A 26745-nucleotide genomic window follows, 5' to 3' on the forward strand; every position below is an offset into this window, starting at 1 on the left:
ATTTGATTGAATGTGTGCTTTTTTTGTGTGCTCTTCTGTATGAAGCTAAACGATCTTTACTTCATTTTTTATGTTTTAAAGTCTGTACTGACGAAAGTGTGAACAATTTTTCTGAACTCGGAATATGGACCGATATAATGGTGCTTTTGTACTATTATTTTTGTTTAGTCAAATTGTTTTTGTATTTTTTTTAAATAACCTACGGATAGCGAGAAAGAAACCTTTGCTAATAAAACAGGCCTCCTTTCCCCAAAGAAAGAGCTCAGCCGTATTAAAAAAAAAACAATATATAAAAAGAAACAATGCTTTAAACTACAAAAAAACAGAACAGCACATTAACAGTCTCAAAATGGTACGAAAAAACTGTACGGTAAGTAATGTAATTAAAGAAAAAAAACAAAATGGGTAATAAAACATACGGAGGATTCACAATTTTCGTTCACCCTTTTTAAATAGCTTTCTTCTCACAAGCCCTCTACGTAACTGATTTCCTTCTGTTTTGCTTCAAAAGTTTCTCTTCTTATGTTTGCTGAAAATAGGGAAAAGTTGATCGATCAACTAGACGTGTTTTTTTGTTGTTCCCGATTTGAAACTATATCCCTCGTACACGGATCCGCGTTAACTGTTCGAGGCATCCGGCAACGCCCGTATGTATTTTAACGTTTCAACAATAGAGAGGTTTTTTTGTAATTATATGCTGCTACCGTATAGTGCGCCACGTGCCTGTGTGTTCTGTCACATTATTTTTCGTGGCCCTTATCACCACAATATTGTTTGTTTTTGGAACATATATTCCACCGCACAGCAGATAGAGAGATAGAGAGAATGCAAGCAGAGCCATTATAAATGTTCACATAACACACCACCACGTGACGCGACTAGGCCATGTGGCGGTCCTGTTCCGTTGACCATGTGTGAGAGCTAGTTTCACACATATGGTACACACTGCGAGTTAGATTTTGCTTTTGAGGATTTAACATTTTGCCGAAGCGTTTATGGGATAGTGTGTGCCACGTGCTGTATTGGTAATGCGTCTGCTCTCTTTCCCTCTCTTTGCCTCCTCTCTCTGTCTGATAGGAAAAGGTACCAGAGGTCCAATTAAACAAAACAAAAACACACGGAACAGCGATTAGCCCACACAAACACTCACACTAGGTGCTTCATAATCATTTCACCGTTCATCGACGGCTTTCCTTACTGCCAATTCTACTACATTCTAATAAGCACCGTCTAATACAAATTTTCTTTATCAATGATTTAAATTTTCAGCTAACGTGAAGGTGCGTGGGTTAATGCACCGTCATTAACGGGTGATGATGGAACTGTGTGTGTGTGTCCTTTGGAGGTTTCACATGATTCCATCGCACATACGCATTGAACTGATCTTTCGTGTCCTGTGTGTCTCACCAGCATATGAAAGGGGATGAAAGTGAGCGAGATGAGAAATGTGTCTGCAATTCAACTATCTGATGGCTTGTGGTCTTGTTGCGAATGGGTGGAGAGATGGGATTTATAGTTAGCAGCTACGTTTTTTGTTTCTTCTTCTCTTTTTCTGTTCACCTACTACCACGACGACTCGAAATACACACCCTCAGATGCGCACAATATTTGATTACATTTGATTACAATTTTCCTTTATGTTTTTGTTTGCTTCTTCTCTTCATCGTTTTAAATATATGTATATACTTTCACGCCTCAAATAGTCTCATATTTCTATCGCTTTTACTAAATTTATATACCTCCCACCAGGCTGCTCTCCTCATGCCGCTACATTATAACAACATTTACTTGTGAACTTGTTGGGGGGAGGATTGGGTTACGTACGTGCGTCTGTCTGTCTGCTTGTCCATCTGTCTGCTTCGTTTAGTCTCATCTATTCTAAGGTAAACGTCCATTTTGCACTGCCGCTGCTCGCTTGTTTTATCACTAGTTTAATTTGAATCTTGCAACTCCTTGCTACCACCACCATCAACACTGGGGCTGCCTCTAAACATTTCCTCCTCTTCCTTTTTTTGTATGCTAATACACGCACAGGCGCAAAAGCGACTGGCGGGTGATTTTTGTTGTCTACACACGTAGTACTTATGCACCGCACGCTGTTACGACATGGAAAGTGTTTTAATGTCCACTCTTTTTTTTCTCCTCAGACGATCAGACAAACACTTTCCTGGACGAGCTATTTTAAAGCGAAAGCTACCAGCCAGCCCTATCGACCCGATGTATATGTGTTGGAAAAAGGGAGGACAGCAACTTGTGTTTGATGGGGATGTGGGGGAGGTGAGTTAGTTCAAGCAACAGCCTTCCCTTCCTCACATTATTTTTCCAGCGCTACGCTTCCTGAAGATTTACGAGGAAATGGGGATTTTTATGGGGGGATTTTTAAACGAAAGCCCAGCATTCGAGCGTTTTGATGACGAAATCTTCCTGCGGTGCCAGCGGTTCGTTCGAGTATGTGCTGCAGTGCTGCGATCGACCCTGGTTTAAATCTCCATCTAACCATAGTCCGAATTTTCCGCTAAAAGTAGAAAGAAAAACACGTTTAGTCAGTCAGTTTTGCGATGAGAGGATTGTTTGTGTAGCAAATTCATGTGAAGTTGATCATCAACAAATTACGCATACCCTGTGGTATATGAATCACGCCAGGGAATTAATTTGATTCATGAGTAAAATATTTTTGCACATACTTCGTTCTTGCCTCCTCCAACCACCTTGACTAGGGTTTACCGGGCGCTCTGTTGTTATCATGCATTAAATCTCACACAAAGCCTATCCCGTGATCTTCTCCACACCAGTTCAGATTGCATTGGGCGGGCAGTCCATGGATGGTGGTAGGCGATGTAAATAATAACAACCCGATTTAACCTGCGTGATTGTTAGACTCTTCCTACTCATTCACAATCATCTGCCTCGGCTGGCTGACTAATGAGCGCGCCATTAATGTCGCCTTGTTCTACTCTACCGTGGTACGTTATTTGCTAAAGCTGATTCTTTTCTTATCAACACACACGCACGCACACACAACAAGGATACTTACTCTCCGGCACCGATCGCCAAGCTTTCCGGGTTACCCTTGATGAAATACAGATTCTCGCCGCTCCAATGGAACACCTTGAAGTGTGGATTAAATTTATACAGCAGCGATTCGCCTGTGCCGTAGAAATGGTCGGACACATGCAGTGAGCAGGATGTAAGCGCACCGAACACCTGGTTGTACAAACAAACGAAAGAAAGTGGATGAAACAATCGTGTATTGAGCCAAATGGTCAAGGGCTTGAGAAGGGATTCTTCATAGCTACTCACATTGTGGTCCGTATCTTCTATCACGATCAGTATGGGACTCTCTAGCTTGTGCATCTTTCGGTAGAGAGAGTTCAGCGAAAAACCGTGCTGTGAGGTGCTGAACACGAGTGACCAGGAGTATCCTTCGGCACGGGCCGGCAGATGAGCGCAGAGCTTTTCTCTGAAGAAGATAAAACAAATTGTTGCTATTCATATTCCAACACAAATATGCTAATGATGCAATCTACTAACCTATGCTCCTCGCTGAGGATCTCTGTTTGACCAACGAGGTCCGGAATCTGGAAGTCCTGATCGAACGAACCAGACGCAAACAGGGTCGCTTTTCTGTAGTCATCTGTGCTCATAGACAGAACCTGCAATCGGGAATCGGGCAATAGAATGGAAACGATGCATATTTAGTAGAATATTTCTGGAACATTATATACGTGAGATAAGGGTGGTCCGGCGTTCTACAGGTTCTCCTATGAGAAAGGATGCTGTTCTACACAACAAAGGCTTGCACAGAATGGGAGTAGTGATGGCGGAAGGAGAAGGTGTTGTTTGATGATACATTTCCCTAATCAATGAGGGTGGTGGATTGTGGCGAAAATAGTAATTACATTACTACACTAACGATCTAATAAGACTAGAGATGTATATATTAAGAGATAGTGATAGATAGAGAGAGAGAGAGACAGTGTGATCTCCAACGCCATAATTGACAAGCGATACACATCATATATTTGACTACAAACGATAAGACAAATGGCAAACCATAGTACAAACACTTACACTAAGTAACTGTGTGTTGTGTGAATATGGGTGTGATTTTTACGACTAGTTTTGATGTGTCTTCATAAGTCGTTAAAAGACAGTCAGATGTTTAAACAACTATTTTCTTGAACAGAAGACGTAAATATAGAGTCTATAGTTTAATATTCTAATTCATCATTGAAATTTCCCACGAATTTAAAATTGCCCCAAAAGATTAAAGGACATCAGGATTCCCTGGAAGGAAGGAACCAGGCGCCAGTCTTCACACGACAGGCCCGGTGTTCAAATCCCATCCGGATCGTTCCCTCTTGATGACCACTACACGTCTAATTTAATAAGTCTAGTATGCTATTAGATGGCATACCTAACACATCGTTAAGCCAGAAAGATTAAGTTATAAGACTAGCCTTACTAGATTTTTTTGAAAACCTGCAGTTGTCTAACACCTAAGCTTATGGAATGATCTTACAGTTTCAACCGACACTGTATGCATACAGTGTCTACCTAAATCAGTATCCCTTTCAATGATAACAAACCTTTGCACAATATATTTTCTACAATTCTAGCCCGAGTGTACTGGTTTGTAATGTTTGCTCGCTTGCCACCTCCTTTGCTTGCAACTACCCGTCGAGGTGGAATTTAAACTAAATCCCCAGAATAATCTTGGTCAAGGTGCATGCACGGTTACTGTTTTGTGGTGGTCTACACCAGCGCAAGTACACACATCTCCAGGTCATTTCGCTGAGCACTAAACCGAGATGTGAGCATGGCCGGTCGATTGTAAATCAAGTGAAACAATTCCGCGTTACAGCATACTCTGTTACCATCGACCGTACTCCAGCAGACACACCAAAAGTGGCCCTATTTGTGTGTGTTTTATCATCAGCGACTTTCGCGAGAATTTATTTTTGACCTCGTCCAGTAACAGTAGCGCACAACGGTAATGGTTGCGAAAATAGTACGGTAGTGGCGTCGTGTCTGGACTGCAAAGTTTGTTGTCAGACGAGTTTGTGAGCTGCGTGTATCTCGTGATGGGACACACGCATCTATCTACTTATCTCTTTAGAATGAGAATATGTGACGTCGTTTCGTTTTTCGAACCAGTTATCTTAGTGACGCGTACAGTGCAATAATAGCAGCATCTCGCATATAATGGAATAGAAGCTGTTCGCTCACATACTCCAGAATTTCTCGGGGCAGGATACTCTAACGTCAGAGGCAAAACAACAAGCTTTTCTCCCATTGTTTGATGAGAGCGGGCGAAAAGCATCAAAACAACATAATGGAAAGCGAACGTGAGGCTGTCTAAAGGCCTCATTACATAGGGAAGAGGTGTGTGCTTTTAATTGCTACTTGTTAACGCTAATGTAATGTTAATCGCAGTAATAAAAAGGCGAGATATTAAGCTTTGACATGCCTCACACAGGAGTTACCCATTCGGTATGTGTTGATTGAGAGAAATCAATCAGATCTGATTGTTTGACCTTCTTAAACTTTATCTTCTTCAGAAATGTTTTCGTTCAAGTATGTTCTTAAATGTTGTGTAATAATAATTAAAACTTTCTCTCTCTCTCTCTCTCTTCTTGACTTAGCGACCTAATACTTGCAAATACCACGTAGTTGGGTTAGTCAGTCCTCTCTACGGAGAGGACCCTTGGGAAGTCCGCCACAGCACCCAAATGTTCGTATATTGAATACTATTCCAAGTCCTACAGACTACGCAAAACATACCATTTCAAGCCATCTTCCGATTCAATTAACCGTGATTACAGTGCCTAAACATATACGGCGCACATAACAATTCAAGGCAAAACACGAAACAATAAAAAAGGAGCCTTCAATGGAAGTGTATCATTACCATGGGCCTAACAACAATGTGCAATGCAGCCGCGCGTAAATCAGTGGAAGATGGCACAGGGCCGGGCTGAGTGAGAATAATCGACGGGAAACGACGGTGCTTTAGGTGCTTTTTTTATGCCTTTAAAATTCATTCCATAAAACATTCACTAAATGTTGATGACCATCAGTCATCCAACACACACACAAAAAAAAAATGAAAAATTGATGCCCGTTGAACGAGTGTAACGAGATATGACACTGACTAGAATCTTTATGAAACTACACTTTTTTGTTGTTGAAAAACGTGTACAAATAAGCACCATCCGCTGCAATTGCCAACACTAATCAAAGATTGTCCTCTTAAATTGCTCAATTAATCTCGGCGCATCGTGATGGCGCGGCGGATGGATGGCGCATAGATGGATCAAAACTGGACAAATTGTGCAGGAAACAATCGCGATGATGTAACGCACGACCCAATGGGATGATGGGGGTTGATGAGCATAGTTCGTCGCTTTTGTAACGTAGAAAAATGAGTTGCCTTAAATCTAGCGAGTAGGGTACCTTATCGCCATACGGAGCCAAATTGAGCAGTTCACACATGGTTGTCGGTTTTTGGTCTAGTTATTCGAAGTGAATGCAGTACTGCGAAAAAGATATCAGTCTACGCACGAACTATTAATCACTGTTGGATGTAGAGCACACACACACACAGTCAGGTGTTGAGCTGATGCACCGAAGATCCGCTAAAGTTCACACAGTTCACAAGAAGAATGGCCGATAAAGAGGGTGCCGTTGCACGCCCTTTCGCACTAAAAAGCACTTGTCTATGATACGATCGCTCAGCAAAACACAACACCTCCCATAAACCGGGCGAGCCACAGGTAGGGCGGTTGCGTTTAATTGCGCTGTTTACGCACAAACGAGATCACACAATCGGCGATCATACACCCTGCCGAGAAGGCTAGGTAAATAATGGTGTGTTTGTTGGTTGGCTGGTAGCTTCAAGTTTGCTCGAGACACGCTAGTAATACATTCACAAACCCGTGTCATCCACGGTGGTTATTACACACTTCTGCGCAGTGGAGGATTTTCTCGTTTCTTTTAGCCGGAAATTCCTTGGCTTTCTTGACGCGAAAGACACGCAAAAATATTGACTGGGCACACACAGACGCGATCGTGCGCACGGTGCGTGTAGTGAATTCACACCTTTGGCGAGCACAAACCGGGAGTTTTTCACAATGAAGCAAATGCAAAAACTGCTGTCCGCTGTCGGATCCGTGTACTTCCAGTGCGGTGGAAGTCTCGCGCAAAACTAACCAGCTGTTGCTCCCGGACACCGTGTTGTCAGTGATCGAGCGCGCGCGCTCGTAAATGCTTTGTGTGCTTGACATGGGGGTAAGAGGTTCGCTTGACTGACGATACGCGTCTCCCCGATTGCACACCGTTCCGCCTCCCGCCGGCCAGCGCGTTATTGCCGCCGTGTTGGCGGTTATGGTCAGATCTAGATCCATCGCCTTCTCCTCTCGCGTGTTGCGAAGTTGTGTGAGGTCGTGGATGTGCATGCGCACCGAGCCGAAAGCCGCTTTCGACATTCCGTACGGGCTAGAACGTACCTCTTCTACTTTAGGTAAACACAGTATCCGCCCAGCGTAACGCCGAAGGACATTCGCCAAAATGTGAACTTATTCAAGTGGAAATTTCAACACACGTTCAGACTTGCACATTTAGGTGGAATTGATCCCTACTTGGCTGTATCTTCAACCCATCACACTTCCTGGATAGCTCAATTTTCCCGAACGACAGCGTTAAATTTTTATCTGATAGTCTAATTAGCTTAAAGTGGCCCATTTGTTCTGTTCTATCGTGGATCGAACGAGGGTTGAAATGGGGAAAAGCTGGTTAATAGCGAACCGACAACGGAACGACCCATCCGGTCCGTCCATCCATTCAATCAAACTGACGATGTGAACACTAATGGCAAACAGACTGACCGGCTGGCTGAGCTCGCTTGACAGAGGAGCGAAGCAGACAGGCCCATCCACACAACAGGATTGATAATACACGTTTGGCATTGACTGAACGTCACACAAAACGAAATGGAGGGCGCACCCCCAGCAACAACCTACTGAAAGCTCTGGAATTCTGCCGACCGGGAGGGGAAATTGGCAACTTTTTGATCTTCAACAGTACACCATCCATTTAGGAAGTCACGAACTAGTCAAGATGAGCACAGTGATGTGGCGATGCCGTTTGGCAGTTTTTTTCGTTTCATCTTCATCCGCAGCAGTAATCATCTGTGGCACACGTGTGAGCACGATTTGGTGGTTTTTTACGACCGATAACTGGAAAAGCAGGTTTACGTATGATCAGTGCTAATACTATTAAGTTGCTGGATTTCTCCTGGCCAAAAAAAGGGTCAATAAATTTAAGCTAAAAATGTAGTTTGCTAACAAAGTAGCTAAATGGTTAGCTAATTAAAAGCTATCACAGTCACGATCGTTCTTAGGGAATTTGGGAATAAACCTAACCAAGTGCAAAAGAGCACAAATGATTATTTGATCAGCATGCTATTTAACACTTGGAATTGACACATTTAATTAGCAGTGCAAAGATTGAATAAAATTTTAATAAGCCCCAAACTAAAAATAGAATTTCTAATCGATTCAGAAGGAAAAAAGGCCCATCCCGGTGGATAGCTAATACGCCGGATGTGTATTGCACCATCGAACAAAACAGTTACAAATACCATTAATTCGCAGGATTTCTCCTGTCGTAGGACAAAAAAAAAAGGGTCAATAAATTTAAGCTAAAAATGTAGTTTGCTAACAAAGTAGCTAAATGGTTAGCTAATTAAAGCTCTCACAGTCACGATCGTTTTTCGGGAATTTGGGAACGACGCTAACCAAATACAAAAGAGCAAAAAGGATTGTTTAATCAGCCTGTTACTTAACACTTTGAATGTGCACATTTAATTAGCATTGCATAAATTGAATAAAATTTAAATTAGCCCCAAACTAAAAATAGAATTACTAATCTATTAAGAAGAAACAAAACGTTCTTTCTCTCTCTCTATGTTGCCCTTCTCCTAGTGGATAGCTAATCCGCCGGATGTGAAGTTAATTGAGGCGGCTTTTTTTCTGTCCATCGCATCGCCCCTATTGCACCATCGAACAAAAACAGTTACAATGATGCGTCATGCACGAGAAGTGCGTCATAAATGGGCAGCAAATTGTTTGTGCGTTTGTGACTAAACTATTGCAAAATATAATCCGATACTTCTCGGACACTTGGATCATCGTGCATGATCGTGCCCGAACTCTGATCATAAGCTGCTGCAACAGTTAGTGATGCTATATGTTGAGTTACACTGTCATTTCATGAACATGCCACTCATGATGGCGTAGTTTCGTGGGAAAAATCTCACACTGGGATTAGATCCATTCCCCCCCCCCCCCCCCCCCCCCCCATCGATCATCGTTGATCGTAGATTTTCTCAGTAAGCTTGAATGCAGAGTGCAGAGATTTGTGGCGATTTAGTACACCGGAAGCGATGAATTATTAAGATCCTACGCGATTGATCCTGCGCTTTTGTTGAACAATCTAAAATATGCAACTACGTTGCGCGAACTAAACACCATAGAACCTCTCCGTAGAGTTCTGATCGCTTAGCGCAGTAATGGTGGTGATAGAGTGCTCAGTAAACTCCGTAAACGGGGTGGTGGCAACCGTTGGTTTTATACGGAATATCCTGCTTGCTGCTCGCGAGCCCAACTGTACAGTTACTGTAAAGACCTTGGGTTCTAAACCGATATAAACCGTACCGCTCTACGAGGGGGTTTTCCCGTCCACCCGTGATAAAATAGTTTCCCACCTTTATCCATGCGTTTGTTCGAAAACGGTTGGACCAGGTACACTCACTGTTGCTTTTCTTACTTATTTTTAGTTGATCGACTTATGCGTACTCAGTCACCACGTTGCCGCTGCCGGTACGCGTGCGCGGTGGTTTAACAGTTACTTTGTCGTGCATGTGATTTGCAATCGGTGCATATGATTAACGCACCGCAAGCCTAACTCTGAGCAGGATGTTTCCATCTACACTGGCATTGCATCATCATCTCACAGCTGAACACTAAGCAAACTACTGTTTTAAAAATTAAAGTACGATTACACCGTTTGCCGTTTGATTCTTTGTCCCCAAAAGTTGACATAATTGCAGGTCTCGTTAAGTGCGGTGTTACTAATACTAATTGGTGCGGTAAAGGATGCATTCTTACCGCACCATTTGCAGAAATCTAATCACCGGAGTGTAATGTATATATGAGAAGCGGTAACTCCATAAATCAAACCGTAACGCCGTTAAAATTGCCCTCCACGTTCGGCAGTCATTAGGAGTTAATTGATCATCTGCTTGTTCTGTGGCGTTTGCCTGAACAAGCGCACCGATCTTGCCTGGTAAGCTAGGTTGTGATAAAGTTACCTTGATAATGGACAAGTAGTTGACACGCAGAGGCCTATTTGAGGGTCAGTATGAGAATGAATTCAAGGAAGTGCAATCACCTTCTCGATTATATAATTAGAAAGAGTGAAGAAGATGGTTATTGTAGTTTATTGTATAAAAGGTTCATTTAGCTTCTTGAGTGGAAAATTTCCACCTTCTTGCATTCAATCAGAGTGTAATGACCTAGGCCACGGAGATGTGTGGCTAATCAATTCAGCTTTCCTTCCCCCTAGCTGTTTAATGATCAAAGGCAGTCGAACACCATATGGTTCGGTTCTAGTCTGTTATCAGCGCAAACTTAGTGACCTTTAAGATGAAGGATCATGATCTGCGCATTGTTGCAGTACAGTAATCAGCTGCAGATTGCATCTTCTAAGAAGAAAGATCGCATCCTATTGGAAAACAGGAGCGCAGCGGCGTATGTTGTTCTGTGATTGATTACATTTACTACGTTTGTCATGCTTATCAATTAAATTCATTTCCGATTGGAATTTTCCTCTACTGTGTCTAGTCGGTCCAGCAATGGCGTGAGACGCCATTGCTAGCTCTAAGACATATCGTGAAGGACGCAGCGAAAGGATCGCACTGTTTCCAAGCGATGGAAGGCCTTAATTCGTACTAGAAAAAAAACAAAATTTACACTTCATTTCCTACCGTATGTAACCGATCATCATCAAACTCCTCTTTGGTGCCGAGCAGAGGGTAACCTTCTTCGCCAGTTCCACTAACACCACCCGTCACGGTGGTAACGTTGGTATCGATCAGCGGTGGTGTCGGTGGTCGCGATTTGTTCACGATCGCACGCCGGAACGGTATTAGGCGCCCCCATCTATAGTAAAGCTGCCGACCCCAGCGTTTCGATGCAAAGTAACCGATGGCCGAAACGGCCAGCAGCACAAAGTACCACATCACGATTGTTTTTTTATGTTCTTTGCTACGATCCAGAAGCCTTTATATGTTTTAAAAATATTGTATTGCACTTGTGTCTGCTAAGTGATGACGGCAGGATTGAGCGGTACACACGCGACCGGCACTTTTTGATCAAATTTTCCCCAAAAAGGCACCAAGCAGTTAGGCGGTGTGTTATGTTTTGATGTTTATGTTTATGTTACGCATGACACATGCTTGTTTACTGGCCCCGGTTCACAATCTCGCGCGCTCGTGGGGGTCGATTGTGTGAATGTTTGTGTTGCAGTCGAGAAAAATTGGCTTCGTAGTGGTTTGCTACCAGCAGTATATAAGGCACATAAGCACACGTGCCCACCTACATACAGTTTAAACCCATACACACACACACACACATTGACTACAGCTTTTCTGTCTGTGTGTGTATGTGAGGGTTTGGTGGTGGGTCAGGTGGTTTCACCACAGCTGTGTTTGTTGATTTCAATTTCAATCGGTTCTCTTCGGTTATGTGTGGGGGGCCCTACACTGGGGCTTAAAAATATCGCTGACTGGTGGTGTGTGCCGTTTGTTGTTTTCTCGTTCACTGCTTCTTCACCGATGCGAACCGACCGAGGTTTGGGTGTGTTGTTTCGGCAGAAAATGATGGAGGGTGTCTCGTGACATATCGGATGCAGCCGCTGAGATGCAGATTTTACACAACACACCGCAACGTTCGAAGGTGAATGCAACGACCTCGGGCATTCGGCAGGGGAGAAAGGTGTTTTAGCAAACCGGTATGGCGTTTTTTTTTCTTCTGCAAGATGTCAGCCACAAACTGGGTTACACACACGCAAGGGATAGTAGACGAAATGTCAGGACGGTGTTTTCTAGCAAGAACGGCGCCTTCTGAAACACACACACGTTCACTTTACACAGTACAATTGGTTTGTATTTTGTGCTTTATAAAAGATCGTATGCTAGCACGTTCCCAGATTAGGTTAACCATTAATTTCAACATCCTCCAGCAACGTGACACCTTGGCAAACACTGTGATTGTTTCTTTGTCAAATCAGAATCCAAACACATTCTCCTTTACAATCACAGCAACCATTGCCAAAAGCACTCTCGCGCACTAAACGTCACCCAACGGACTAGAATAGGTGAGCCACTTTTGACAGTTTTTCTGCTCCAGTGAGGACCGGGTTATGGTGAGAGAACAAGAGAAATGAAGTTCGTTTTGTACATGCACACGCACACAAAAATACACCCTTATACAACAGGCATATACAGTTGCTTTCTCTATATGACCAACCGTACGCAATCTATTCTGCTGTATATGCGTATATGTGGGGGAGCTTTTGCGCATGTGTTGGTTGGAGCGCGTTTCTGTGCGGCTATACGGTTTTAGGGGAGACCGGAGCACAAAACCGGGCTCCTGCTTCAGTTCAAACACGAATGCTACCGGCGCACACACTATGAACACATCGGGGGTTGATGATGATGTGTTGAAGCTTTCAGAGCAAAAAGCACGCACGCTTCCGGGCACAAGGTCGTTGACATAAGGGGTTGCACAAAACTTTGATGGTGAGCTTTCGGGCGAGCTTTTAGCATTTGTTTTTAGTTGGTAGAATGTTTTGAATTTTGCATTGCGTAGCTAAGCGCACTTGATGCGATAATCTGTCATTAAAGATTGAGTTTTAAATTAAATGATAAAGTAAATTCAATGCGTGTTTTTCCCATCCCAAAATAAATCAACACCGATTATACCGAAAGGTCAACTGTTTCGCCAAATGAGCCAGTTTTGACCGGTTGTTATGCTTCACAATCAAGGACGGTGTGTGGTGTGTGTGTGTGTGTGTGATCCATAACACGCGTATCAGGGAGCACCTTACTTCGTGCTCCAAAAGACATCCACCCCGAAATGACACACAATGAAAAAGAAAAAAAAAACGGTGGTAAATAGATCGAATCAAACTTTTTCATCGAAAGAGATTGAAATTGAATTTAATAAATAAATCGCTTCATTAGCGAGGAAACATGTAGGTTGATGACAATAAACGTTAATAAAGGCAAGGTACTGGGATGCTAGTAGAAGAAGCAGTGCACACTACAAATTGAAACAATGTGTCCATGTGTTCAAGTTATTTAACACTCTTCCAAATTGGGGAAGACTTTATTTTTAGCGATCAGCAACAGTTAGAAGGGGCTGATGATGTACAGAACAAACAAGTCACACACCGTTTTGCACCGATAATGATTCGTGCTACAAAAAATAACTTTTCAATCCATCCTCATGCACAATCCACCTCTTCAATCGATCCTGACAAAGGGTGTGATGCATCGTGTGTGTGTGTGTGTGTGTGTGTGTGTGTGTGTGTGTGTGTGTGTGTGTGTGTGTGTGTGTGTGTGTGTGTGTGTGTGTGTGTGTGTGTGTGTGTGTGTGTGTGTTTAAAAAGGTGGCCTAAGCAGCGATCGCATCGTTCCCCTTGTGGCGCGCCAAGTAGTAGAAATGTGACGAGCAAACAAATGAATCGAAATGCACCCTTCCTCGGTGGTACAACACACAGCAAATGAATATGCAAAAGATATCACACAACCGTGTGGGGAGAGAGAGAGAGAGGTTTGACTGCTTCTTGACTTTTATTGGCGATCACCATACATTCGTTTGTGTCGGAAATAACCGGTGGCGACGACAGCGTGCGAAGGTTTAGAAAAGAAAATTAATTTGCATTATGAATTAATTGCACTGTTCAATGCAAAGAAGGTTTTTCGTTCAGAGGTCGTCACGATGGCACTATAAACTACCATGAAGTACAAACTTTTATAAGTGGTACAATGTATCGTTGCAGGAGGCTCAAAATGTTTGGAGATCGAAGATACCGTTCCTACAGGTCTAAATGATCTGTTTTTGGTAGGCCTTTTTGGCTTAGGAAGTGGATCAATTTCGGTGCAAGGAATCGATCTACCTTAGAATCGAAAACATCAAAAGAGCTTAAGAAAACAGTTCAGGTGTTCTACGCAACAAAAAAAAAAAAAAAAAAAAAAAACACAAGGTAGAATAATCATATCACAACACATTGTAAAGCGACCGATCGTTGCCGTTCGGTTCCTTCATCGCAACGGAACCGGTCAGGGGACAGAGCCGGTCAGGGTCGCTAAAGGTTAGATTGTTCTTCCTTTCCACCAGACCAGGCGGGTCTTCTGTTTGCGTTCTCCGCGTGTGTAATGAGACAACACTCGTGTGGCTGTTTTACGAGAGAAGAGTATGATAAAGTATGCAAAAAAAAAAAAAAATGTAACTTGAACAACAAACAAGTCGGTGCGATTTTTTAACGCCTGCCTCTGACCCATGGGTGGTAGTGGTGATCAAACACAAAAAGGGCTTTGCATCTTGATGGAAAGGGGGCGGTGGCGTCTACTATGCTGCCACCATGTGTGTAGAAGGTCTAGGATGATTAGCATTTCTAGGCCCAGCCAAACACACGTGTCCTGGGGGTCGGACGCAACGAGCAGGAATATCGCTTTATTAACACAGCTGAATACTGTGTGCTATCTCACCTTAAGTGTTAAAGGAGTTAATACAAATTTTTACGATAATAAGGCCACTTATAGTTCTAGTGTTATGAGTCTTTTAGGGTTTAATGTTTTGCTTAAACAGAAATTAATTACCTTCGTCTTCAGGTACTTTGTCAGTTTGTTGATTTTCGATTTCGACATCATTTGAGTTTACGAATTCGTCGTATCAAGAAACGGATACGGAATAGAAACCGTCGAACGATGTAGTTGTCTTCTCCAATAAAACTTTATCCTACACTAGCATCCGTCGAAGGATTTAGGCACGATCGCTTTGGGTTACGATAAAATAACTTCGAACAGAGTATATCACAGCACAGAAAGCTCCAAAGAGGAGTTATAGAGAGAGAGAGAAACACAGTATATTGCTTAAATCAACACAACACGGACTTTTGTTATGATTTGTATGCTTCTATAACGACAGAACCCGCCCGTCATACAGGAAGAAGCATATTTAACTGCGAAAAAGTAATGCAAGAGAACATTGGTTACACGGAGATCGTCTAATTTATCGGCACACAACTCCACACACACTAGACAACGGAATTGGTACACCAGGAAGAGAAAATTAGATTGAATTGGCACTAATTTGGTTTACGGACGTTGGTACACAGTCGTAACTTCGGATCACTAAATCCTGCCAAATCTTGCTACTACGCCTTTCAACACATTTGGAACAGATTTGTCCCTAAAAAAAAAATAAGAGACCACTCAGCGAAATGGAATGTTTTACACACTGCACGAAAAGCAATTCTTAACACGCTTATGCACTGGGGCAAACTAAATTAAGTCGCCGCATCATCCCCGAAGGCGAAGATGTGAACTGTGATCCAACTGTGTTCAAGTTCACGGAGAAAGATGCCACAACACACGAGATCGCGTGCGAACGGACCGATCCTGACGAATTCCTTGAGAGTTGTGATGAGCAGCAGGCATATGCTCTCTTCTTGACTCACATCAGATCGAGAGACCTTTTCTCCGCGCACACGTGAAGAAAATACGAAACGCGATCGAATTACTGCTGCTATTGGGGGGGAGAATGTGAAATTGAAACCGCGATTTTGACTAAAGATCATCACACTAATTCGCTCAACGCTAGCCCTGATCTCGCGCGTGGACGAGAAGCAGATGATGTTGGGATTCGTCTCTTCGACCGAGTGAAACACGGCCTTCGGGCTCTGAAGACGAAACATACGAAACGAGCCAGTGTGCAGCTACTACTACACTTTCGGCATTACTGCACCACCTCCGATGGGATCGGTACACATTTCACAGCTGATGTTGAAATGAAAGTAAACCATACACACACAGACACACAGAGACCAACAACGGCACATTGGTACGTTTCGCGCTGTAAACATGATGTATGATGTATCATCCACTAAAAAAATAGCAGTAAAATCCGTTCGTCGAGGGAAAACTTTGCTCAGGCGGTAAACAATTCGCTACGGGATTTTCCTTCCCGTAGGATGACGTGCAGCTAATGCTAACAAAGACATTCCGTGAGGTTTAAATCAACTCATAAAGCATATTTACATCATTATCAAACTATAACTGCAAACTATAACCGCACCACAATCAGTTTTCTTTAGATCTTTCTTGTAACATTCACCAAAACCGAAAAACTAAACAAACGCCATCACCGAACACACTAGCGATTCAACGCGAAATCTCGGATTACATCGGCTTCGGCCTGAGAAAACAGAAAAATGCTCCACCTGCGTTCGAAAATCCGTTCACTCCTGTGCACACGATCGGCAGCGGAGATGAAGGCAGAATGAAATGGCCACACGGTACTAACAAGCGCGTGAAGACGGAGCTGCCGCCGCGACACGATCGTCGGTGGCCATCGCTGTACAAGCGGCCTCTTGCCTGTATGCGAAAACGTACGTACGCACACTCTCGTCGCTCTCGTCGCGCTGTACGCATGCGGAGCATCGAGAGGCAAGGCGAACTGCCCAAAAACCGCGAACCGAACGCTCCACAACGAAAAGGCCAGAAAGGACGGTGTGCGTGTGTGCCCGCTCTTTTCTACGACCAGCAGCATGATTTTTGTGGTGTGCACGAGCATTTTGGGTGATGATGTTTAGCAGGCAAGCAAAACAAAACAAGCGAGAGTACAACGCATAGGTATGTTGCAAAAGTGTAACCTCTCTCGGTTTGCTGATGATCGTATATGCTAAAGGCAAGTAGTGGCCATTTTGCTCGCTTGTCTATTCGTAACCAACCAACCAATTTGTAGCCCTCTCACGATTATAGCTGCTCCGTGTAAATGGGTAAGGTGTGTGCCTCGTGAGTGAAAGACCACAACAACAACGAGCGAAAACGGTGGGGCCTACTTGAATTACAACGGATTCGGGCTGCCCCAGTTCAAGGTAACGCGTACGCCCTGACGTTTATAATAACCTCTCTCCTTCCCGTCCCGAGACTGTTCGTACGTCTCGTTGTATAGGACAACAAAAACAAACCACATACTGTGGCGCTAGTTACACGAGTCCTGTGAGTGTAAGACTAACCTGTTAGACGAGCTGGTTGGGTTCCATCAGGAATCAACCTTTGCTTGCCAGACCGCAAAGATTCGGTAAATAGAAACAACCATCGTACCGGTTTTGGGAAGATTGCCGCCACATACGGAAACCCGGGTCGGGATGATACCTGTTTCCGGCGGCGTCCGTTTTGTTACACCCGTCGTGCCGCACAAACGACGGATTTCCGATGGAAAAATACTGCCACCCCCGGGGGCCAAAGAGGGACTAGGGTTCATAAACTTGTTATTGGTGGCGTACCTGTTTTTTTTTTCGCACGCCGGCTTAATTCCTTGTGTTTTTGGGAATTTTCCTATCACAGCCAATATGTAATGGAACACAAACTGGGTAGGATTTGAGTATTGTTCCCGTTTTACAATGCGACTTGCCATCTTGCGAGGTTAAGCCCTAGCCCTGCCGCGGTACACGCTAATGGCGATCGATAACGTGAACGCTGATGTCCGCGGTAAACCATAAACCTCGAGTGTCCGAGATGATCATGATCGCGTATGTTGTTACATACACACATAGACGGATTTTTATTTACTGTTTTGCGAAACAGGTTGTTTTGAAAAATTGTGCGATAACACGAATTACTGTGAAATATGTGTATCACTAATTCGTGAAAAAATGGCTCATCTTTATTGCGTCTTAGTTGATCTCTACCACCATATTTTGCTAGATTTGCAAAACAGAAAACCACAACACGTCATTCTGGAGCGGTCAACCAAAGATTCCTGCTTCCTGCGTTATACTCTTGTGCCCCCAAACTCGGACAATACTGTGAGGCTGTTGTTGTAGGCACGAGAAACCATTCCGACGGGATCGGGATAACACTGAAGGACGGAAAACCAAGGAAGCGCGTTGGACTCGAAGAAGTTTCGCTCGGCACAAATCAAGGATGGTAACTTTCGAACCGTGTGAGTCGTGTGTTTACCCCGCACCATCCAAGACAGACGCCGGCTGTGGCCATGCAATGTACACACATGCAATAGTTCTTCGATTTATTGCACCGCTAAAACCATTCGCCGTTCTTGTGATAGCCATATTTAGTCGGTCACAGCAAATGAATGGCCACGAATGGAAGATATTGGATGGTGAACCGTGTTGAAGAGGAATCCAAAATCGAAAGCACAAGGTATGTTTTTTTATGAAAACCGATTGTACGCGAATGCCATTCTAGACACGATCCATCTACTAGACAGGAAATAACTTACGAAGAACTCTTATTTCGCGAGCATCCCCTTTTCAGCAGCAGCAGAACAGTGTGTTTCAGGTGCAACCAATATGTAAGAAAAAATAAATCTTCACTTATGGTAGGAGAATGACTCGTTGGAACGGAAGCTAACCACACAACTCACGTGGCATCTTATATTGAAGCGCGCGGGTCACGCGATCAAAATAAGTTCCTGACTTCCCAACCGCGATATATACTGCTTTCAGTGCTGAGAACGTCCTTCTGAAGGTGATGCTGTTTTTTGCTTAAGAAGAGCCAAGCTGGAAACGTTCATATCGCTGGTCGATTTGATCATGAAAATGAACCTCGCACCTAAGCTCACATATGTACATGCCATTCGATCGTTTGAGCATGATTCTACTGATTTTTCGTACATTACTTATATGCCATAATGGTAATGTTATTGACTTTTGCTAATTGTATTCGTGCGCATATGCAAGATGCATGTCTCAAGTGCGAATCTTCGCTTCATAGCGAAAACGCTATCCAAAGAAGCGAACAGAAGATGCCACAACTGGGTAAAAACAAAACGATCCTCTGTCAAAACCTGTTCCCTCCTCTTGGTTGCTATTTTTAGACTCATAAATTGTGCTACGATGCTTTTTTTAAGCTGTAACGAGCACCGCTTTTGATAATCTTTCGTACAGATGCTTCCAAAAACAGGTTTCGTGTAACTTTTCGGCAAAACATACGGCTTCTTGCAAGCGGCGAATGTTTAATGTTTGCCGAAGGATGTAGCGAGAGAGAGAGAAAGGGAGAGAGAGAGAGAGGGAGAGAGAGAGAGAGAGAAAGAGAGAGAGGGAGCAATTTTATTACTGATAATTCTTGTTTTTGTGGGCTTGGCCATACAGGCCAATTATATGGCACATATTTTTCTGCTTGCTTGCATTCCTGAGTTACGCGATCAGTTACAACCGATCAATTTTTAACCTCAATCGACACTCGTTTTAGCCGAAAGCAATGCTGTTCTAAACGAAAATGTTTGTAACATTACTCATTGCAATATATGTTGTGCTATTGTATGTGTTTTTTTATTTCGCCACAACGATTACAACGTAATTCATCCGAAAAATTTATTACGTATTGTTTGGGCGTAAAACAACGTTGATAACCTTTAGTGGACTGTCGAACGGTTCTGCTATCAATCATTTGCAAACAAACAATGATTATGTCATCGAATGAGAACATATTTACATGCACGGTTCTGAACACGTCATGGCCGAACTATTCAATTAATTAGGTTACTTAAATTTTCAAAAAAAAAATCCTGAAAAGGACTAAAATTTAGACATACTAGATTCCCAAAGATAGATTCCCGACATCAACGCATCGATGATTGATGCTATAATTTCGTATTATGAATATTGTATAGTTATGAATGTTGTAGCAACACATAACACTAAAACGCTAACATTATGTTCCATCGATAACAACCATTTACGGATATATAGATAAGTTTACGGACAGAACATCGAAGTGACATCAAACATAAATCTATTGTCCGTGGAGCAACATCAAACATGATCAATTTAATACATTGTTTTAGAAGATTTCTTAGAAGACTAACAACCAAGTATCACTAAAGGTCGGTAGATGTTAACAAATCATAAGACAAGCGATGGCAACAGAAGCAACAAATAAGCAACCTGCTCGATAAGGGTTTGATGTAATTGGGTGTTCTAAACATGAAAAGAATTTACCATAGAACTATGGATGCGATTTTGTCACTAATTTACACTAAAAAAGGTATGCAGTAACAGTGCACGTTCTATTAAAAGCTGTGGTTTGAAGCTAACTTCCGCTAAGTATTTTGCTAAGTAATTTTGTATGCAACAAAACGTAAGAAAATAACAATTATTGAACATGATCGTTTCATATTTGCAAGGTGATCTTTATCCTAGTATCACCAACATAAATTGGTGTAAATATAAAAATATAAAACAGTTCCTTACAAAAATAGCTTATTGTTCTATTAAATACTGTCAACTTTCAGAACGACGATATAATCGGATTAAAAAAATCCATACATTGACTACAAACACAAAAATGACGATCATATTTAAGCATCATTTGATCTCCCAAAATACAAACAAAAAACGATCAAATGAGTTACACCTGATTTTAACGGCTATCAGGTTGTAAAAATTACCATTTCAAGCAATTTTCAAATAAACAGTGTAGGAGAGTATTTTTTTACACAATAAAAGAAACTATAGGTTCGAACAAAACACAATTACAGTACTTTCAGACGATTTATATAATTTTTAATGCTACAGTCTAGGCAAGTATATGAACGATGCAATATTGGGGAAAAGAAACAAAAACTAGTTAAGGGGACAGTAGTAAATGGGTGTAACGATATTATAAACAGCAAATTCGTTGATAGTTTTACGAATTACATTACTACTACAAGTACGAAACAGTGTTTGTTGCAGAGTGTTGCACATATAGGAGGATGATTGTTTAAGAATAAATATATGTATCGTTGCATACAGGCATAGTAGTATCTAACAAATGCAATTGTGTGTGACATTTTATAGCAGATATACATATCGGTAGTTGGATGTACAGTTTGCAAAACAACGCTAACCTCACAACCGTCCAAATCGTTTGATCCAGTTTGACTTTTGATTATGTTGTAGGTTTTAACAAACGGTGCCTTTAGCAGCTGTAGAACCAGGCATGTTAAACCACATCGTGGACGATGGGAATTTTATTGAACGTTTAAAGAAGAGGGAAGATAAACGAAGATACAAAGACGATCATTAATTATCCTGTTGCCTCACAAGATTGATGATATCGAAGGACCTTGTTGTATAGACATACGCTATATCATAGTGACAAGAAGGATCATAACTGTACCTTTACTGCTTATTGTTAAGAATCATGAAGCAAGTAATATAAACTTTTTGAGTATTTATATGATGATTGTGTACTGATAGAAATGAAAGACTTACCTCCCATGATTCGCGCGTGTACTCGGAGATTTCGCCTTCACTGGCAGAACGACCGTCCTGTAGAAAAAAGAAAAAAAATTGTAATTTCACATGATGTGGACTAATCTCAAATAAGCTACAAAACTATTTCCAACTACCTTCGACGGGCTGCCAGTTTTCGCCGTCCACTCGGTATCCATCTGAATGAGCTCAAAGCCACGCTCTTTGATTGCTGCTTCATCCAGCTCGCCATATAGATGTTGCACCCAGGCATTTAAAAAGCGATACAACTCATCAACCCTAACACACGCAAACGAAATTATTAAAAAAAAAAAACAACATTTAGCACCTTTTTACAAAAAGCGTCTAATTTAAACTAAGGCACTTACTTATTTTTTGGAATGCTAAACCAATACTCAGGACGCAGCTTGTTCTTGCCGTAGGACATCACCGTCGTCGGAAGTGGGGTGTTCTTGCCGATCTTACGTCCCATGCGCAACCGAAGATACATCGGTGGGTCCGGGCACGCTCGGGCCGGTCGTGGGATAAGTTCTATTGCGAGAAAGCGACGAGAGCATGAAATGAAAGCGAAATGTGAAAGGCTGCACAATGCGAAGAATACTATTCACTTCCCATTTTATATATGATTCGTTCCCATGCATACATTAGAAAAAAGTTAGATCATGCATGGCGCCAGTGGTAAGTAAGCAAAATAGTTTAAGTATCCAAACTCGTGCAATAGAACAAATTACAAGTGAAAACTAGTTCGGAAAGCTGTTGGTCATGCGTTAAAAATAATCCGTACGTGATTTAATGGTAAACAAGCATTGAATTGACAAATTATTATACTCTTTAAAATCTTATGTAAAATAGTTGCAAGTGTAGATTATTCAATCGGTAACTCATATACATCCATGGATTATTTCATTTGAAATATAGTAAATATGTGATGAAGTTTCAATAAGGAAAAATGCATATGCGTTACAGGAATAATATATGAATCATGTAGCATATACGTATGGCACACGTGAGAGATGTGAACACGGAAAAACACAAATCCACAAAGAGGACAAATCAATACCACACATACAAATCCGACAAATTAAATACAAAATATGGTTCGCATAATATAACATGTAGGCGAAACACAGTGCATCTTAAAGGTAGTGATAGAGAAGGACTGAGTATACTGTACTGAATATGGCACCACGTTCGACGGATGAAAAAAGATGTTTTCTGTGTTTTGTTTTTACTCTTAAAGAAAGATCAGGCCAGAAGTATTACGAACACAATTTGTTGATGATACGCAAATAAGTGAGAGACAAACAAAAACAGAGTATCACGCTACAAAACTGTGTGAGAAAATGGTCACGAAAAATAAAAATGAATGACAATGACACATCAAACAGCATCTTGACGACTTTGATGCAGGCACAGAAATAAAAACTCTTGTGGCAAAAGGATGTGAGAAGATGGGCACAATCGGGACAAAAACAAAAACCAGGACTTTCAGTAATGATGATGCAGCAATGGTGATGAACACTTTAACCTACCAAGTTTCTCAAGCTGAGGAAACAATGGGGCCTTCACTGAAAGATTGTGAACAACGGTTGTTGTTGTTATTGTTGTTGTTGTTGTAGTAGTTGTGATTTAGATGGTGATCATTTGTTGTGGTGATCATGATGATGGATTTTTTTTTGTAGGTTTGATAATTGTTGCAGTTGTTGTTTTGTAGTAGAGTTTTGTGTACAATGGCAATGGGAATGGATTTTTTTGTTGGTTTTGTTGGAAAGCACGCAGTCATTATCGAAGGGGGTAGTAAATGGTATGAGCGCAGAAGAGAAATGTAAAGAAGAAAGACAAAGAAGTGAAAAAAGTGTTCAAATACATATTCACAGCAAGATAGAGAGGAAACTACAATGAAAAACACCAATCGCCATCGAACCACAAAAACTATGCTTCGATCAACGTCCTTTTCCTGTCAAAACAGTTTTCAGATAAGAAGATAAAATCCTGCATAAAATAATCGAATGAAAAAATCTTAACACACTCATAACTCTTTGAAGATGAAACGAACGATAGATAAAACAATTATACAGTGCATCCTTTCCTGTTGATGCCGTATAAGATATTTGACGCACTAGTATAGTATGGATGCTTCTAAATATCTACAAATGATGTCTATCATATGAATTGCAGCTACATTTCAGGTGCAATCAATTTAATTTAGCAGCGCATTAACTTGCAGTATGATCTAATATGCATTGGTGCGTGTGTCATTTTGTGTTAGTTGACTAAAGATAAGTATTTTAAAATATTTTAAAGAAAACATAAACAAATATTTAACAATATAAATAGAAACTTGAATAAACAGTTGCACTATAAAATATTGACAACAAATGCATAATGAAATTGAGAAAATACATTAAACTTTATATTCGAATTTTTCGTACATAACATGTATGAAAATGTAATAGGTAAATTTACAAGCTATGAAACTAGCGAGCTTTAATTTATGTAAATCTTTATGAGAAACATTTTTTTCTATTAAATAAACGAATCAAGAAACAGTCAAACAGTTAAGAAAAACAAATTAAAATCAAAAACCGAAAACAAACTATTGACAAATGTTTTTAAGTTCTTCTTAAACACAGCGAATCGAATACTCACTATCGAAGCTGACAAACAATGTTGGCATATCGTCGATGGACACCATTGAACGGTAATCCAGCTTTGGTGGTGCAGGCTTCTGCTTGTTCGCACTGCCCTCAGAGGGATGCTGGCGAATAAATGTGCCGATGGATGATCGTCTGAAAGTGAAGAGCAGTAGATTAGTTTCGTCACAACAAAAACATATATCCTAACGTCCACTAGCATACATTCTACAGGCATAACACATTAGGAGGTGTGTGGATACGGTAATGGACTATAGAATAACAAACACTACACAAGCAAAAGACAATCCTTGTGCTTGATACGTATTTTGGATTGGTGAGCAAGAGTAAACTAGCTTTTTGTGAATGCAAGAAGTAAATCGCTTCACAACATTATTCCACCGCATTGTACAGCTTCGTTAACTAAAATGATTCCTACTCAGAGGAAATAAAACACACATTTACACACATATCAACTTAAAAGCGTTCCTCACGCTTCCTATTGTTGGTCACTGCCAAGAGCATAAACGATCGCTATTAAATCAAAATGAAAACGATCCTATGGATCTAAGGCAATCAAGCAAACTTAAAAAAATGCAAAATATCTTTTCCATTGTCTTTTTACGGGATTGATGGTTGTAAGTTCATCCATATGACCTTAAATTATAACATCAAATTAGCTGCGAAACTTATTTACGACAACCAAAAACGACACCCATCGAAAATAATAGTCTCTGCTGAAATAGGCTGCCTACAATCCGATATTATGCCACGCGGAACGGCAACATAACATTTCTATAACATCGCAAACATAATGAGGTAAAGAGAAATATGTATGATAGAGAAAGACAAAAAAGATCGGTGAATCGGGTGCAAACCAAAAAACGGGACACACATAGAACACATAGACAGCAAAACAAATAAGGGTGACTCAAAACATATCTGGTCTTGAAGGATGATTTTGAGGTTGTTAGGTTGTGGTAGAAAATCTTACCCGGCCGTTACCGGCCCCCCTGCTTGCGCTTCGTGCGGTGTCAGTGGCGGAACAGGTGAGCCGCCGGAGTCTTCCGATGGCGTCTTGGACAAAAACAAATTTCCACCCAGCTCCGAAACCAATGTGATGGGTGAGCTGTTTTTTTTCGGTTTTGAAGTTGAGTTTTATAAGTGGCGTGATTCCCAGGCAATAAAAAGATGGCAATAAGATATGGCGAAGGGAAATTTGGCATCAATTTACAAGAGAATAGCGCGTGTAGCAAGTTTAGCCATTGTTTGCCGATTACAAAGCAGGAAAACAAATCATACAAATTCCAAACTCATAACTTTGACCGTGCCTGGATAAATTCGTACCATCCGGGCGGTTGGTAATAAGGATAGTAAATGTGCACTCTCAACTCAAATAAAAAGGATTAATTGTGTTCAGTTGACATAAAAACATAACAGAACATAAATAGTTGCTGTCATTGCAATTGCAATGATGAAAACAATCATTTGCAATGACAGTAAAATTGTGAAAAAAGATTAGTGCAGTAGTGTTGCGAGATGGTGAGACACTCCGTCACTCTCGCCGATAGTTTAATAAACAGTGCTTTGAACCAAATCGTTGGTATCAGAAGACTAGAGGCTAGCCGTTTAACGAAACATACCTAGAAAATACTTTTGAAAAGACGCTCTGGTTAGAGTCGCCTGTGTTGGGTGCTGATTCAATCGAATCCGACTTGTGGCTACTGTTGCCTCCTTCGCCGGTTAATCCTTCAACCCAAGCCAGCGGGTAAGACAATCGTTTCAGCATCTAAAACATTAACAAAATCAAACAATTAACCAGTCACAAATCAATGCTTTAACATCGTACACCAACCTTGTTCTTCTTTGTTTCGCCACCCTTGTCAAGCGATCCGGAACCGGCCGGACCGGCAGCACCGTGAGGATCGTGCTCATCTACGCTGAAGCTTACGCTGGACGTTTTCTTCCGTCCGCCCACATCAGACGTCAACGTGGACAGGGTGCTCTGGTGTGAGGATGCTAGCGAGCTACTGCTTCGCGGTGAACTATCGTGCAGATGGGTGGGTGCAATAGTTAGCGGCGGTACCCAATCAGCGCTCAGTACAATGTCCGCATCGCTATACACTTTTTTCGTTGCAATCGGTGCCACAATTGGTATGCTAGCGACAGAACTGGCCGCACTGCTACCACTGCCGCCGGTAGTTCCACTGCCTGCAGTTAACGATGAACCGTGGGCCGGATCACGGATGTCGATGCCTGAATCGTGACACGATTGCTTTACCAGCTGTCCATCACCACCAGCAGCAACTTCAGCAATCGGAGGAATCGGTACATGATGTCCTCCTGCGCTTGGGATAGCCCCGATCGAGCTAGCACCGGCTGTCGAGGAAGATGCAGCCGTTGTGCCACTTCCCGTACTGGCGGCCTCTTCGTCGTCCAGAGATCTTCGAGATGATGATTGATCGCAATAACATTTTAATCTACAATATTCTCCACCGAGGAGCGAATTTTATACAGCGAAATGGTGATGGAATGGTGATGA

General features: G+C 41.9%; 1 protein-coding gene across 16 annotated transcripts in view; it reads right to left on the reverse strand.

The window, feature by feature from the left end:
• Positions 1-2372: 2372 nt before the first annotated feature.
• Positions 2373-26745, reverse strand: part of LOC126556721 (TLD domain-containing protein 2) — an 82799-nt gene continuing 58426 nt past the window's right edge. For 5 of the 16 annotated variants that reach the window (XM_050212173.1, XM_050212171.1, XM_050212167.1 and 2 more), the window contains 12 exons: positions 26059-26683; positions 25847-25992; positions 24220-24359; positions 23103-23138; positions 21939-22101; positions 21708-21849; positions 21571-21627; positions 21204-21281; positions 3532-3653; positions 3301-3460; positions 3035-3204; positions 2373-2515 (listed from right to left, as the gene is read on the reverse strand). In XM_050212173.1, coding sequence (XP_050068130.1) covers positions 2380-2515; positions 3035-3204; positions 3301-3460; positions 3532-3653; positions 21204-21281; positions 21571-21627; positions 21708-21849; positions 21939-22101; positions 23103-23138; positions 24220-24359; positions 25847-25992; positions 26059-26683 — 1975 coding nt within the window. In that variant the 3' untranslated portion in view covers positions 2373-2379. Of the gene's footprint in view, positions 2516-3034; positions 3205-3300; positions 3461-3531; positions 3654-6456; positions 6498-11047; positions 11296-14947; positions 15026-21203; positions 21282-21570; positions 21628-21707; positions 21850-21938; positions 22102-23102; positions 23139-24219; positions 24360-25197; positions 25333-25846; positions 25993-26058; positions 26684-26745 lie in introns of those variants that run through there. The other 11 variants (XM_050212183.1, XM_050212182.1, XM_050212181.1 and 8 more) reach the window with 9 other exon arrangements.

This window comes from Anopheles maculipalpis, chromosome 2RL (assembly GCF_943734695.1).
Source record: "Anopheles maculipalpis chromosome 2RL, idAnoMacuDA_375_x, whole genome shotgun sequence".
Lineage (NCBI taxonomy): Eukaryota > Metazoa > Arthropoda > Insecta > Diptera > Culicidae > Anopheles > Anopheles maculipalpis.